Source organism: Solea senegalensis, linkage group LG11 (genome assembly GCF_019176455.1).
Source record: "Solea senegalensis isolate Sse05_10M linkage group LG11, IFAPA_SoseM_1, whole genome shotgun sequence".
Taxonomy (NCBI): domain Eukaryota; kingdom Metazoa; phylum Chordata; class Actinopteri; order Pleuronectiformes; family Soleidae; genus Solea; species Solea senegalensis.
In genome coordinates this window covers 13,208,753-13,226,187 of record NC_058031.1, presented here as the reverse complement: position 1 = coordinate 13,226,187, position 17,435 = coordinate 13,208,753, and the positions used below count along the sequence as shown (strand labels likewise).

Genomic DNA, 17,435 nt, shown 5'->3' with positions numbered 1-17,435 from the left:
GGAATTTTGAGGTTTCTGTGCTCGCCGATCTTTTTTTTTTATCATGATGATTTTATTTTTTTCCTCAACCATAAGAAAAGTTTGGACTTTCGTTTATTACCAAAAGCCAAATAGTAGTAGAAGTGTCAAACCAGATGTTTTTCACGTATGACGAATAAAGTAGCTTAATGGCGCTCACTACCCATGAAACATCAAACTAATTTCAGATTTTTTTACTGATGCATTGTGGGTATTGAAGTTTGATTGTGTCACGTTTTGAATCCAGCATGGCAGGAAAACAGAAAAGGTGCGTGTAGAAATTGTTGACTGTTTGTCGTTTATTATGCATTTAAAGGTAAAATTCCAGACGCGTTTCATCAATGAAACTGTTGTTCGTCCACTGAGTGAAATGTTTGGTGTTTGATAGTCTTTATTAGTAAGCTAGGGAACGGTAGTTTTTTAGCCACCCATGCTGCTAGCGCATTGCTACTGCGTCTTGTGAAATGAGTGTTCCATCGTTATACTATTAATTTTTAACAATTAAGATGCGATATTTAGGATCATATGTATCAAGGAAGAGCTAAATACTTAACCTGAAAACACTTGGATCACGCTGGAAACTGTAAAGAGCAATTATCGTGAAAAGTTCCCCTCCCATGTAGGCCAACTCATTTCAGTTGTTTAACTTTTGTCATTTTTTATTTCAGAAAATTAGAAGACCTCAGTTTGGATGAGTTTTTCCTGTCAGGTTTTGACTCGGCAGGTGAAAATGAATCGGAAGAAGAAACACCCAAACAGAATGGTCTGAAGAAACCGCTGAAATCTGCAGCTGCTGAGATGTAAGACACACACTGTGTGACTGTTGTTTTGGTCATTTTAACATCATACAAACTCAGGGACAGGCTATCATTTATCTTTTTGTACTTATTTTTCTCTACAGTGATGACAAGAAGAAAGGCAAGGCATTGGAGCACAAGGAGCAGCTGTCCAGGTTAAAGAATAAAGATCCGGAGTTTTACAAGTTTTTGCAAGACAACGACCAGACCCTTCTGAACTTTGATGACACAGACAGTTCTGATGATGAGGATGAAAAAAAGTACCACAGATTGCCATCGACACTCGAGGTAGGCCAGTAGTGTGCATGTGTTTATAATGAGCTGTAGTTGACTCCATTCAGACCTGGTAGTAACAACTATCCTAATAAAACTAGACAGCTCTAATTTCGTGTCTGAACGCATCCAATGAGCCCTGAATAAGCTCTGATTTATTTATATATTACGCATTTGGAGGTGATTTAAGGACACAAGTTCACATTGTTGAGCATTTATGAATGCAGTCCATCCTCATTGTGCCTTCATATCTTGCCTCCCCAGCTGAAATCCTCTGATCAACTGCAGTTGCATAGTATTTTTGCACTTATCTGCAACCAAACATTTATTTATTTGTAGCCACTGCAGTACTAATATTAACAGTGATCATCAAAATATTTGTTTTTCTAATGTTTAAAATCTTATTTCATGCAGTGGCATAGTTCTTTCATTTACTCAGCTCCACTCACACACACACACATACTGATGCAGATATTGCAATAAACATATCTTCACTGTCAAACTTGTTAAAAACGTAATTTTGTCCTCACAGACAGAATTGACATCCTATATTTACATATATGACATGGACAATTGATCTGATCAAAAGTGGTCACAGGAGAGGCATCCAGGATATACTTAATACCATCCTCTTGTGATCAGATCTCTTAGGGCAGATTTTAATACTAGGAATAAATGGGGTCTTTGAAAACACACATTCTCTTACTGACATATTTTATGTGTAGGAGGCCAGCTCTGGTGAGGATGACGATGAAGAGGGTCAGAAAAGTACCAAAAAGTCCAAGAAGTCGGAGGAGACCATCAAAGTCACAGACAAAATGATTGAAGATTGGAAAGCCGCGATGAAGAAGGAACCCACACCTCGCCTTTTTAGGGATGTCACCCAGGCCTTTAAAGCTGCTGTAGCTACCACAAAGGGTGAAGCAAGTGGTCCTTGTCGATACAAAGTTGCTGACAGCTCAGGTAGGTCCTAATATAAGTCGACATTGTGCCATTTAGTAATGCAGTCGGTCGGAAAAACACTATATAATTAAATTTAAACACACATTGTCAATGCTTTACAATTTATTTCCCACATTGGAGTCAGTAGCATTTCACAAGAAACAGTGAGGTTTTGCAGGATAGATCTGGAGTCTATGGGTTCAGTCTTAACATGGACATTATTGTTTAAATACAGAAATATATCACTTTATTATAGGGCTGCAACTAATGATTATTTTCATAATCAGTTAACCTGTTGGTTATGTTTTTGATTAATCGAGTAATTGCTTGCTCCGTAAAATGTCAGAAAATGTTGTGATCGGCGTTTCCCAAACTTGAAAATGATAATGTTGTTTTGTCCACAAAATGTTTTAATGATTTCTTTGTTATATGGAGCAAAGAAACCATAAAATATTCTCATTTCTAAAGCTTAAAATTAAGAAAACTTATGTTAACTTTAATTAGTTAATCACTGCAGCTCTACATTATTGTATGAATTGATGAACTCACAGATTTTATAATTTACTTTATATCTCATTATCATATTCAAAGTGTTAGTATGTGAATAGGTTAAACACAATATTTTGTACTGTAATTTTTTTTTCTTTTCTTAAATAATGTATTTCTAATTTCTTGTTTGCAGTGTTCAACGCCCTGGTCCTGTTCTGCATCAGAGACGTTTATGTGGCTCTGCAGAGGATGCTCAACCTAAAACCAAATAAAGACCAGAAAAAGTATGAAGCAGGAGTTTTCATCTTGCATAATTTTGACAGTGAATGTAGTGGTAGAAAATGTTGGTCACCGCTAATTCTGTTTTTCCTGTTTTGCTCTCAGGTTAGTGCTCCCATCGTCCAGTCCGAAGTGGCAGAAGAATCAGATCGACATCAAGATGTATCTTAGTGGAGTAGTTCAGGTTTGTTTATATTGATGCCTCAGTTAAATAATGTATACAAGGATGTGTTTTATTGAGCAAAATTCTTTATGGGCATGAATGTTGAGTCTTAAAAAGTGTAATATAATTAAATATTAAAATTCTTTTTAGTTCTTTGCACCCTTAAAACTTCAATTTGTATTTTTCTTGTTTTCCATTTCTGTCTCCCTCCGCACCTGTAGCTCTTATCTTGTCTAACAGAGTCGACTGTCATCACTGCTGTCCTGCGGCACGCCAACCAGCTTGTGGCATATTATCTTTGTCTTCCTAAACAGTGTCGCCATCTGATGAAGGTATGACAGAAATCAGAATCATGTATTTAATTTGTGTTTATGGTAATGAGTCTAGTAATCCTTTTCTTCTTTAACTTTCCCCTTTCCTTTTGTGTCCAGCAACTGCTGAAGCAGTGGAGCACAGGGGAGGAAACTTGCCGGGTTCTCGCTTTTCTGGCCCTCAACAAAATATGCAGACACAAGCAGGAGACATATCTTAAACCTATTCTCAAGGTGAATTTAATGCAGCATAAAATTTGGGATCAGAGGAATAGACACTGAACCTAAATGTAAAATAGATGAGATAAAACACTAAACTGACGCACTGACGCACCTCTAACCATACCAATTATTTTTCATGCTGAATATGAAACAAATATTCAGTTTAGATTAAAAAATTACATTACTATGCTAATGTCTTAGGGCACCACCTGCCTTTGTTGTTTTTATGTCTGTCAAATTATATGATCATTAGCATTTGGATTGGAAAGATGTGGGTGAAAGTTGGTCTCAAGTGTTAGGATAGGTCTTTTCATTGTGATGTTTTTTTCATTTTAAAATTGCATACATGTTTCCCATATTTTTTGATGTGTTCCAATAAAGTGATTGAGAAATAATTACACTACTTCATTATAGCATTGCTAAAACAACAGTTTTAACAGTGCACAGTACTGTATTTTTAGAACCCAAGTGAAAATAGTTTTCAGGGTAGTTTGTGGCAGTATCAGTATCAAAGCCTAGGTGGGTTGTGTATTTCGATCTCTTCTGTTAACAGTGTTTTTCTTTCTCTATGTAGCAAATGTACATTTCCTACGTAAAAAACTGCAAGTTCACATCTCCCAATGCACTGCCCATGATCAACTTCATGCAACGGACTCTGACAGAGATGTACTCCATGGACACACAGGCCACTTACCAGCACGCCTTTATTTACATCCGACAGCTGGCCATCCACCTCAGAAATGCCATGACCATGAAGAAAAAGGTTGGTATTTCAGGCTGTGATTAAGGAGAAGGTCTGCTTTTATACATTTAAAACTTAAAAAAAAAAAAAAAAAACTGACAATGCTCACAAGAACAAAAGTGTACAGATATCCCAGGCATTTTAATATTATTAAGGATTATTCTTATTGAAGTGCAGCACTGGTTAAGTTGAAGTGTGAACTTTGGCACGGATATTGTTTGAAAAATGTGTGTTAATGATTGAGAAAATGATTATACATATAGGAAAACATTCATATTGGTAGATTCCTTTATTTATAATTTGATGAACATTAATAGTAATAAACACATTCTTGTATGTGCTGATTTGAAGCTTCTGTAATTAGACAATGACTTGATTTGTGTGTATGTTTTGCAGGAAACGTATCAGTCGGTGTATAACTGGCAGTTTATCCACTGCCTCTACTTGTGGTGTCGCGTCCTCAGCACTCTGCACCCCAGTGATGTTCTGCAGCCTCTCATCTATCCACTCTGCCAGGTCATAATAGGCACCATCAAGTGAGTGTATTTATATACAGTTTTCACGGGCTGTCCACACGGAAAGGAGTGTTGGTGAATATGCATAGTTCTTCTTATCGTATTTGTGGTTCATCCACACAGAAATGGCATTTTGGGAGAGCTGAAACAGAGAGGGAATATCTCAAATGCCGCCCTTGCGTTTTCATGAACACAACGAATATGCAGCTTTAGGAAGACTATAATATCATAGTCTCACCTCACTCGCGCTGGCATTCACGTTCATGAGTGTTGAAGATTAACAGTGAACCTAAATTGTAAAGCTAGAGGAGAGGGAAATAAAACCTGTATTCACAAACTCTATTTTTACTTTAATGAACAAGATAGATTAGGTCAGCTACACTGCACATCCACAACTCATTCTTATGTGTGGTCACAGTGCTTCCCTCTCTGTGTCTACAGTCAAACCGCTTCTATCTGCATGAAATTCAGCTAGAAAAAGCTCACTTGTGCAGCAGAACTGGTAATTTCCTACTTGGAAAGTAGTTGGGGTTTACCACAATGTTGCTAGATTTATCGCTAGTTGTTTTTAAATGTCGCCAGGGGTCTAAATGTTGTGACAAACTCACCAAGTTGACAACGCTGTTCGGTCTGTTTACTTTATGATAACTTTTATTTTTTTGTCTTTATTTTCCTTTATTTTCCCTGGCTTTGTTCATTCTGTCTCAGTTTCTGTGATTGTATACATTGTAATGTGTGTAAAGTCTGTGTTGTCACAGTGCCACTTACAGGCCTGGCATATGTACTACAGTGTTTTTAGTCTTTTTGGGGGTTTGTGTGGATGAAGGTATTTCCTGAAATTATACCGCGTTTATGGGAAGGTTTTTCAGAACAATAGAGAAAAGTTTGTTTATGTTTTGTTCCGTTTTCAATGTGCTTAGGGCCTCAATCCTCTTCTTCTTATTCTTCCTCTTCTCCTTTTAGGGGTTACCACAGCGGATCGTTTGCCTCCATTTTGCCCTACCCTTGTGTTCTCTATTTTTACACTGTTAACTGTCCTCTTTTCCTCCTTTACGACGTCCATGAACCTTCAAGACAATATACATTAATGCAATAGTGCTGCAGTCAGTAAATGTTTCACCATAGAGTGTAAATTGAATTTGTTTGTCAAGACCTCTACATCTATTACCATTAATATAAATTAATTCATAGTTTACTACCCTATCTGCCAGTTTGTCAATCAATGATTTGTGTTGTAAAATGTTCAGGTATTTTATCAGGTATTTATAACATTCTTTGTAGTGCTTTGTGCACAATCAAACTTGATGTCATGGATCCATGTAAAATCAGTCATCTTTGGCTTAAACTTGTGCCAAGACCAAACAACACAGTTTTAATGCAGGACCTTAGGCATTATACACCTGCTAAGTATCAACAGCTTTAACTTTTACACATCAGTGTAAAACCTTACTAGAATGACTGCAGACAGTGTGATTTTTTTTTTTTTGTCTTAGAAGAAAATATCAATTCACATTTTTATTAGATTAATAATTTGCAAGAATATATGTGCATTATGAAATATAAAAATACAAGGAATGATTTTTGACTTAAAGTAAATTAAATATTTTGTCACTTCTCTAAGGTAACTGAATAACTACAATATTTTAGTTTGTATATATTGCAGTTAATACTGAACAGTTGTGTACATGCTTACCTGAATCCCCATATAATCTAATGTCAATAATTTGTAGATAATTTCTCACTTCCTATAATTGTTATAGATACATTAAGATGCTGCCATATATATGTATGTGTGTGTGTGTGTATATATATATATATATATATGTATATATATATATGTGTGTATATATATATATATATATGTATGTGTGTATATATATATATATATATATATATATATATGTGTATATATGTGTATATATGTGTGTGTGTGTGTGTGTATGTATTTTCATTCAGTTGGGCCCACCACATGCTTTATATTTTGCCAACACCAGGTGGAGACACTGACCACTGTTTTCTCTCTCCTAACAGATTGGTGCCCACGATAAAGTATTACCCTCTGAGGATGCACTGTTGCAGAGCCCTCACTCTGCTGTCGAGCAGCACCAACACATTTGTACCGGTGCTGCCTTTCCTCCTGGAGGTAAGACATGTCATTTCCCGTCCAACAGGATCAGTGCATGTTGACGAGAGAAAAAGTAGAAGGTCAAGTTTGCATTCCAATCTGAAGTCTATCTTATACCATTTCACCATACATATCTGAAGACTTCAAATAGTTTTAAATTGTGCAGAATACACAGCAGTTGGTTGTTATTGTCACAAATGGAAACATTAAAAAGGTAGAAGTGATGAAATGTTCCATCAGTGGTTAGCTATGGAAAAAAACATCAGTGGGCTATGAAATGCATTTTGGTCTCAACGGCCTCAACTGAAGGCACATAGGAGGAAACACATCGAAGGGTACAACACTGTGTGTGTGTGTGTGTGTGTGTGAGAAACACCTTTGTTATCAAACCAATCAGAAGTCCCCAACCGACAACATTTCTCTGGGTCAGGTGTTGAGCACATGAGTGTGTATCGTTTGTGCAAATGTGTGCTTGGTGTGGTGATGTGGCTTGACGGAGGAGAACAGTGTGCAAGCGACAGCGGCTAGCTCAGCCCGCTGGGAGTGGTATTTGTGCATGTTTGTGTGTGCGAGTGTGCGTATGCAGCAGTTTGACCGACCTGATAAAGGCACGGTTGTGGTTTGGACTCTGGTCCTAACATGTTGTGGAGACCACATCCTCTCTCTCTCTCTCTCTCTATGGCCCACTCCCCACCTTTTTTTTTTTTTTTTGCCTCTGCACATACACTCAGAGCCGCCACCCCCATCCCCAACAGCATGCTGGGTTTATTTGTGACGCATTATATTTCCTGTGTTTTTTTCTCCTGTGCTGTTCCCCTTGTTAAAGGCAGGCTTGAGGTATGCTGCTACTGTTTTAATTAGAGCAGCAGAAGCAGCCCCTTCCTACTGTGTGTCTGTGCCTGTGTGTGTTCTCGCATCTCTGAGGGGGGTGTATGATTTGGAGCTTCCTGCTTCAGTAAGTGTGTGTGTGTGTGTGTGCGCGCACGTGTGTGCGCACGCATGTGTCTGGGTTGGCCCATGCCTTCCCACTTCCCCCTGGCTCCCCCGCAGACCGCCACCACATCCTATGTTTGTACAGACAGCACCGGCCAGGAGCGTTGCTCTGCTTCACACGCTGAGCACGTTAACGACCACACACGCACACACACACCAATGCACAGAAATACAGAGATAGATGGTGTCAAAAATAGCTTTATATACAAATACAAGGCAAAAATTCACTTGTGCACTGTAGGCAGATGTGAGAGCTACAGCTTGTCGACGAGAAGCCCACACATCAGCTAGAGTGTACTTTCACTAAGATAGAAATGTGTCAGTGCTTTAACACTGCTATATGTACAATGTCATGGTTGTCAGATTTTGTGGACTAATATTACTCTATAGCTGATATCAAATGTCATCTCTTAAATTACTTAAACCAATTAGATATTTGTGTGAATGATTAGTACATATGAATAGTATATGAAGTTTTGAGTTATGGTCACCTTAACCTTGACCTTTCAAATGTCAGTCCAGTTTTTTGCGCCTCATGAAAATCAAATTCCCTCCAGATGATATCATATATCATGTTCACAAGAATGGTATGGATGTGAGGTCATGGCAATCTCAACCTTTAATCCCCATAATCGGGTCATACTAGGTATAAACAAAGCTGATGTCAGATGTTTGCATGCGTCAGAATAATATCTTTTTGGCCTTTCTTGGCCATCAGCCCGACCTTTTCAATACTTTCCTTCAGTGAGAGGTTTATCTTTATTGGATAATTGGCTTTTATTATTCTGTTGTTTAACAACATTGTCCATTGCTGGTATTTGCGTCATAGATCTTCCAACAAGTGGAGTTTAACAAGAAGCCAGGGCGAATGAGCAAGAAACCCATCAACTTTGCTGTCATCCTGAAGCTTGGCAAAGTCAACCTGATGGAGAAAGCCTTCAAGGTAAGCATTAGTGTCTTTGCTACTCCACTGTCGTACTTTTACAGTTGCTTTTACACATTTCTTTAATGAGTATTCAGTGTGTGTTCCTTGTTTTACGCGTTGGGTCTGGGTTCCACTGAGCAGGAGCAACAGCTGATCAGATAAGTGGTTCAGGGTTTAGTTAATGTTATTTTCACGCTAACCCCCTCCCCGAGCACAGTGTGTTAGCTTGCGTGTGTGTGTACAGGCGGGGATTGAGGGCAATGATGAAAGCCCCTTGTCGGGACTCTAAAACTGGCCTGGAGTCACCATGCTCAGCGCTGCAGCCAAGAGGATTGCTGCACGGACTTCTGAGATAATCCCCCGCACTCTGCCTGCTCGGGCTGTTTTCACTCCAGTCACCTGGGCGGCTGCCATGAACCCCTGCCTCATAGATTCATGATAGATATAACCAAATACACATTTGGCTAATATGAAACAATTACTAGAAAAAAAATGTTTGCATTAAGAGTGAACCAAGCTTTTTGACTCTGGCCAAGTAAGGTTTTCAATTACATGTGAATCAGTCTATATAAAATTTAGATAGTAAATTCATGCAATAATGAACTCACCAAAATCCTGTTTCGTTTTCCTGAAACACATTTTTTTATGAAAACGTTCTCTCCGTGCACAAATCTTTTTCTGTGAACATTTGAAATGATAACATTGGAGTTGCACAAACCAGAGTGAAATGTATGACTTTGCCTTAAGAAATGCTCTTCTGGTTGTAAATGACTTGTTTATAAGTCAGAGGAGACAAATTCAGGTTACGGACTACATGACAAAAAGACTATGTGCTTAGCTTCATCATCCAACTGAATTTCCATTTTGTTTCTCATCATTCATGCACTGAGATATCTCACTACCTGGTTTTGTTTTGAAGGTAGAATTATCTTTTGTTTTGTAGCTAGTTGCATATTCCGTACCACCAGTGCCTTTTTCAGATGCACTGGACATTGTAGTTCATGGAAATGCTTACTACTTTTACTTCGTTAGTAGTTGTTATTTGTGGACATAGACTGGGAATGTACAACAACATCATTCTTTTTTCTTTTTTTTCCATGAATGATGAGTAACTATGTCTTAATCTTACCATCAGAACTATAACTGCGTCTCTTGCGGGTTGAATCACTCATCCGTCTAAACTGTCACTGCAGCAAAGCAAAGAGGGCAGTGTGGAATTTAAATTGTACATGCGTGTTAAGTGTGATTATTTTTTATTTATTTTTTTAATTTTATTTTATATAAACCTGTAGGATGGACTGATTGACCAGCTGTATGACCTTATGCTGGAATACTTCCACACTCAGGCCTCCACCATTGGTTTCCCAGAACTCGCCTTACCGACCATCATTCAGGTAACTCAAACAATAAATTATTTATAAATCAGGCACTGGACTTGGTGATCTAGGTCACAATTAAATGACTTTATTCACGTGTACATTCGTTAAATTATATCACTTCTTCTTAACAAAATAATCTGAATACATGACTCAGGATCTGCTTCAGGTCTTGCCACGCTGAATCTGTTCTCCATAGGGGAAACAACCACAAACCCAATCTGCTGTGCCTGAATACACAGTTTGGGTGGACTGATGATTCTTTAAACTGGGTCCTTTTTTCCTTCTCTCCCCCCCCCACACACCTCATCCATGGCCCTGCAGCTGAAAGCATTCCTGAAGGAATGCAAAGTGGCCAATTACTGCAAGCCAGTACGCCAGCTGCTGGAGAAGGTACAGGAGAACAGCAGCCACATCACAGGACGGAGACAGAAGGCCGCCTTTGGAGTGGCCGATGCCATCGCTGTGGTGAGTGTGTGTGTGAGTCTTGAATTTTAGACAGTCCCTCTCCAGAGTTGTCATTTTACCATTTTCACTTATTTGTATTTCTGTCCTATTTGTTGTTCTGTTTTACTTTTCAAATGGCTTTTTTAAAAAGTTAAACATAACTATAAAATGCCGACAGGTAAAGCAAAAAAATTAATTCATGCAGTTTAGCGTCATATGATTTAAAACTTGTCATAATGTAATATGAAGATATCTCATATATACTGTGATGGCAATTTGTAAAATATTATTTTCAAATGGTCAAAACTTTTCAATATTCACTGTTCTAGTATTGTACATTAGTAGTACTGTCAGGGTACATTACCACATCAGACCCCATCACAATATGAGCCTTTATGACTGACGGCCTTTGTGATTAACGGATTTCATTATTTCAAATTGCGTTGTTGATTTCAAAGTGAAATTGCTAAATTTGCTAAACCCTTTTAATAGTGATGAAATTTTGTTATAAAATGGTTTGTGTTCTCACTGTGAGTTAACCAACAGACTACCGTCTGTGTTAAATTTAAGTTTAAGGGCACATCAGAGTGAGAGAGTAACTTTTAAATATATAAAAACAGTGTCTTGTGTCAGTCCAAGAAATAAACCAGTCCATTCCTATTGTTTACGGGTTTAAACCAGAGGATAGAAACTGTAGCGCATGTGCAGAGCCCCAAGGCCACCTGACAATTGCAGTCGAACTAAGATGTTGACATTTATTTTAAAAGTTCGGTTTTAGTCGGACTAAGAAAATAATGCAGGTTTTCTATTGTACATTCTACCGTGTACCCTTACTGAAAGGGTCTTGACTGTTGCCTCTATGGTTGCACTCGTAAACGCTTGATGTCATGAGAGCATTTTTACTGGCTTTAGCTTCTGGCTACATGCACATTCTGCTAAAACAGTAATGACATTTTTAGTAAGTTTAGTACATGATATGGACATTTCATTATGTCGTATGCAACCTTTGCGTTAGTGACGATGATGATAACCCCAACCCTGGTACCAACCCATGTTATAAATGTAGTAATACCCAATAGTAAACGCAACAAACATTTCCTCAGCTTTAACAGAAGCCGCATTAACACAACTGAGATTAGATATGGATTAATCTGAGTCTGTCACTCAATCAGACCCAATGAGGAGGAGTTGGTTGTCAGGTTGCCAGATTTTTGGCAAAAAGGTGCCAGCTGCTGTGGTGGGTGGATTTGTGTTCACAATAATCAACAATCAGCCAGCTCTATCATTTGAATTGGAAATTACTGATGGTCTGTACGAGTATGAGGCAGTGATTTCTGCTGTTAAATGAAGGTGATTTCCACAGCAACATGATGTTACATATATTTTTCACTGTTAATCATTAGATTATGAATATAGATGGTGTCTAACCTACATGTTAAAGCAGTGGGGGTAAGTGTGTTTTTCCTGCCACAGTAGCTTTTTTTTGGTTGACAAATAGTACGTAGTAGTAAATGGATGTTTCTTTTGGGTTCTGGTGGGTTTAAGTTGAGGCTGCAGGCCATTACACATCTATGACCCCTACAGGCAGCAGCTGATAGCACTTCACTATGTAAACACAAAGCGTGCTTAACAACAACCCTGTGATTATTGGACGCTCTTATGGGCTTTTGAACCAGAGGCGCCTCTGCCTAATGAGTAGGTGTGTGTGTCTGTGTCTCTGTGTGTGTTGACGGAGTACAACAGACAGTACAGCGCTGCAGTAGCGCCAGCCCCTGTCGCCTTGGCTCTTTGCTCAGCAGCGGCTGTCGCCATGGCATACACTCCCTGGCATTGTGGTGGAGGTGTAACTGCAGGCGAAAGAGAAGAGACAGATCTGCTCCTGCTGTGGAAAAGGCCATGGCCTCCCTCTGGCCACCATCCCCCCCCAATGACATCAACATGTCACCCAAACTGAGAGCTAGTCTAATTAATACAGGTCACACTGGTGTCTGTTGTCATCAGGAATCCTTTTTGTCTTGTTTTTCTGAGTGCGGGCTGATTTCTCAAGTCGCATTTTCATTTCCTTTTCTTTTTCTGTCGTTGTGCAAACATGTCACCAAATGTAATAACCACAAAGTAAACTGTGTTAAAGTAACGGGCGCAAGCGGCTGAGGTCTGTTCACTTTATTGGATTTGTTGGTCAGGTAATATGATTGGGCCTAATCAATATCTTCCACAAATACCTTTAGGGGAAGGCTGGGGAAGATCCTGTGGTCTTTTCTTCCAGGTATCTTCGGTCTGTGTTAGGGGAGGACAGTATGGACAAAAAAAAGAATATTTCCCTGTATATTTTGGCTGAAAAGCAGTGTTTGACTGTGTCACAGAAACCGAGAGAAAACAACAGTTGTATGAGCGACAGTGGAAGTAGATGGAGCGTATATGTTATGTTTCTCCGAGCTCTGTTTAAAATCCATCACTCCTACTGTTTTTCACTCATTTTCCTCTACTCTGAAGAGATGCAAAGGTAAACTTGGCTTTATAGCGTTGGTATAAATGCTACGGTTCCTTAGTGGCTTAGCACTGGTAGTGGTTAGTACTGTTGCCTCATAGCAAGAAGGTGCTGGTTTTTGTTCCTGGTCTGGGACCCGTCTGTGTGGTGTTTGCATGTTCTTCCCGTGTGCGTGGGTTTCCTCCGGCCTCTCCGGTTTCCTCCCCACATTCAAAACATGCATGAATGTTAAGACAGGTTGGGTTGGTCCATTGTGGCGACGTGCTCAGTCGCAGCGTCTCTGATCGACCCTCCATCTGACCTCGAAATTTAAACAATAAAGATCCTTTCCTTCCTTTCCAATATTATGGATTCTAAGATATATCAGTATGATTAAAAATGTTGTTCTACTGCCCAGCCCTGTTTTCTTAGAATCTCTTTTGTTTCCCTCCTTTTCTTCTGATCATTTGATGTGAAGTTTCATTATAGTAAGATCAGTTAAAAGGCATCATTTAAGATATATTTAAACATCACCTCCTTCCTAGGTTTAGTACTATATACGGAATTTACAGTTATCGGCACCTGTGTACAAATCGCCCTGTTCTTTGGCAGGCGGCCTGGGAGAAGCGGATCCAGGAAGAGGGGACACCTCTCAGCAGATACTACAGCCAGTGGAAGAAGCTGAGGGAGAAGGAGATCCAGCTGGAGATCTCTGGCAAAGATAGGGTAAATATCTAATGCCAACGATCTTATGATGCTAATGTTATGTTAAGTTAAATGCTCCTTTACATGAATCATGAAACAGTCCTGCTGTAAAGTGGACATCTTTACTGACAGAGCAATTATTTTAGAGGCACCAGGCTTGTGTTTTATTCTAACTGTATTTTTTAAAGATGGAGGATCTGGATCTCCCCGAGATCAAGCGTAAGAAGGTTGCGGATAAGAAAGCAGAGGACAAGAAAGAGTTCAAGGATCTGTTCCAGTCTGACAGTGAATCAGATGATGACGGTGACGATTTCAAAATCAAAGGTAAGCCAGTTCTTGTATCCACTCATACATGACACTGTCCTGACCAGGGGGCAGGATTGTTTCATTATTGTTGTGATTCATGATTCCTCTTGAGATCTGGGGGTCTGAGTGTCATTTTTGCCTGATCTTCTACTAAAAGCACAGTAATAATGTATTGACAGATGTGTCTGATTTTTGTTTCTGTTGCTGGGTCAGTCCTCGTCTTAGAGCTTTGGCTTCAGGAAACAGACGACCTTCTAATCCTTTGCCATGACTCTCTGAGTTGAGTTTTTAAAACATCCTCAGAGACCACTTACAGGAAAGGAAAATTATATCCCAAATGTAGCTGAGGAGAAAATCTCTGCTCCTCCGATAGATTGGTACCGTTTCAGTGAAGAAGATCCGTCAGCTGTTTTATTCTTTAGACTCTTGGTGCTTTTCCATTATACAGTTCTAGCACTACTCTGTTCGACTCTATTCGGCTTGGGCATTACTTCATAGTCTTATCCTCTCTGGGTCATTGGTAGGTCACTGGCAACTGTGACCTCACCTTTACACTCAAGGCTCAAAAAGCTGTTACCAAGGTCACAGAGGAAAGGAGTAAGCGACAGTTTTTTTGTTTTTCTTTCATGCATCTGGACTTTATTGTTGGGAGTCCTCACAAATATATGGGCAGCTGCCGTCTAGCAGCGGGCGGGCCTCTCTGTTCGCACGCGCACACCTCATATTCATCACCCTCCCACCCCTCGTGCACATACACAAACTGAAAACCCCCGACCGGAAGTACACGCTTGGATCCCAGTGGAGGTTTTTAATTCAAACCAGCCCAGTGGAGCAGCCAGAGGTGGACGCTCCCACTCCTCTCTCACTTCCTCTCGACTGCCTTCATTTGACTCCTCTCACTCTCTTTCTGGCTCTGCGGGCTTCAGCCAGCTGCCCCCGCATGTCCTCGCAACACGTGCACACACATACACATCTATCACCTTACCGTCCAGTCTTAAAGAACCAAAAAAGCTTTTCAGCAGCTCACCAAAGCTCTTTGTGGTGTCGCACACTCACACTCGGTGTGAGAGTAGGGGGTGGTTGTCTTGACTTGGTGTGTGTCTGTGTCCGTTTGAGTGTGTGTGTGTTTGGTAAATGAATGTTTTCTTAGATGTCTGTACACAGTACAGACAGTGGAAGCCACTCTGCTTTGCCTCTCTCTCCCCCTCTCTCCCTCTCTCCCTCTCTTCCTCTTCTATGCCTCCAGTCTCTCATCACACCTCAACTTCAAAGTCTGTGGATCCCAGTTGTCCCTTTGGCTACACGACACACAGTCACTCACTTACTCATACTGCGCGCACAATTTCAGATGAACTCCCAACTTCTCGCACAGCGACTCTTCCATCATCGTCGTAGCAGTAGTACCTGCCTGCTATTTCCATTTGCTATATTTAGGCCTTGAGCGTAAGATGTCTGAAACTGCCGGTAGTCAACTGTCACGGGTGTTAGTGCTGCAGCAGCGTCTTTAATCGACTCTCGGCTCCATCGCAGGAGGATAGAGACTCTTCCGGCTGCCTCTGATACCTGGCCCACATATGAGTGTCTCCAAAGTCCTCAGATGTCAGCGATGCTGAGACGCAAACATCAGAATGTCTAAACAAAGTATCACCCACAGATTTCGATGTTGTGTAAAGCTTTCCACTTTCTCCCCTTAGGTAAAAAGGGCAGCCATGGGTCGGATGATGATGATGATGATGATGATGAACTTGAAGACTTGTCTGACATAAGTGATGACGAGGGTAGAGACTCAGGTTGGTGCATCATCAGTCCTCATTTTGTCTTCATTTTTAATGCTGTGATGTGCTTTGTATTTATTAATGTGTATGTATTCATTTTGATTACACAAGACTGTATTATGTGGTGCACATGTATATTCATATATATTGTAACTGACTGGTGTTATTATATCGATTTTAAGATTTAACATAAGATTTTAGTTTATTACTAATAATATAACAATTCCAACTCTAATTATTGAAAGCTAGATTCGACTAGATTTTAGTCGATGAGCGTCCATAGAGATACGGAAATGATGAAGTAATAATTAAAACTACTTGCAAGAGATCCCACACACACCATGGGCTCACAGATATGAATCTTCCCTACCTTCCTTATTTAATTTGGATGTAAATACGATGACAATATGGTCATTAGAGCGAGTGTCTGTCTGATGATGAAGTGACAAGATAAATAAATGCTACATTTCACAGGCGTAAAACATACTGAACGCTCATTGGCAGTAGTAGATGTGCGTTGTTTTGTTTTGTTATGAAGTTGAAGCGATTATACAGCATAATTCTGATAAACAAAAAAAAGACACCAGCTGTGTTTATATTAATTATTCTGCCAAGTAGATGTGTTATATAAAACACTGCAGAGAATAGCGCTTTGTAGCTACTACTATTGTCTGCCTACAATTATTTTAATTTTTAGTCTTTTCCTTCACAGATAAAATTAAAGGTATATAAATAACTTGATTGGTTGTCAACTATTTTGATAATCAAAAGGTTTGATTATTTAATAATTAGAAAAGGCTCTCTGATTTTTCACCTTCTTAATTGTGAATATTGTCTGGTGTCTTCGAGCCATATAACAAAGAAATCACTAAAAGTGGACAGAACAAGACATTTGAGAAGATCATTTTGTAATTTGGAAAACATGCAGAACATTATTGATCCAACAACTAATTGATCAGTCGAGTACCTAATCGACACATTCATTGATTGTGCAAATAATCTTTGGCTGCCCTAAATAACTGTGTCCCGATGACTGGACGAGCAACAACATTAACAATAAAAGTGTTCGATCAGTTTTCCGTTCCCTATACGTCCACAGAATGTAGCAAAGCTGCCAGGCTCTGTATTTTCTGTATCACCTGAAAAAGAGTTTACTCTGCATATTCCAGATGATGACGAGGATGAAGGGGATGAAAAACAGTCCAGGGCTCCTCAGCCGCTGTCGTCCTCGTCTCTGATAAAGTTGGCAGAGGGAGACGAGGATGTGGTGGAGGACCTGGAGCTGTCGGATGACGACTGAGGTCTCCATGGCTGCACACTTGAGGTCACCTATGTTCCACTGGACCAGCCCTGTACTGTATACTCAACAGTTCAACAGTATATTTGGACTTTTGCTCTATGCTTCACTTTTTATGACTTCACATGTACAGTACAAATGTGTTTGATAGAATTTTCTGAAACATTGAAGTTATATTAAAAATAAATCCTTAACTTTTACTTTTCTTTTCCTGCTATGATGCAAATGAAGTGAATTATGAGCGTGCCTGTTGATGCACCAGTGCATC

General features: G+C 39.6%; 1 protein-coding gene across 1 annotated transcript; it reads left to right on the top strand.

Moving 5' to 3' along the window:
* Positions 1–118: 118 nt before the first annotated feature.
* Positions 119–17,367, top strand: noc2l (NOC2-like nucleolar associated transcriptional repressor). The gene is made up of 18 exons (XM_044038056.1): positions 119–286; positions 687–818; positions 920–1,103; positions 1,814–2,051; positions 2,713–2,803; positions 2,904–2,982; positions 3,183–3,293; positions 3,393–3,506; positions 4,069–4,257; positions 4,633–4,772; positions 6,783–6,894; positions 8,699–8,812; positions 10,087–10,188; positions 10,495–10,638; positions 13,697–13,810; positions 13,978–14,113; positions 15,790–15,885; positions 17,040–17,367. Exons 1-18 carry the CDS (start codon positions 267–269, stop codon positions 17,168–17,170), a joined length of 2,247 nt encoding a protein of 748 aa, XP_043893991.1. The 5' UTR covers positions 119–266; the 3' UTR covers positions 17,171–17,367.
* Positions 17,368–17,435: the final 68 nt, after the last annotated feature.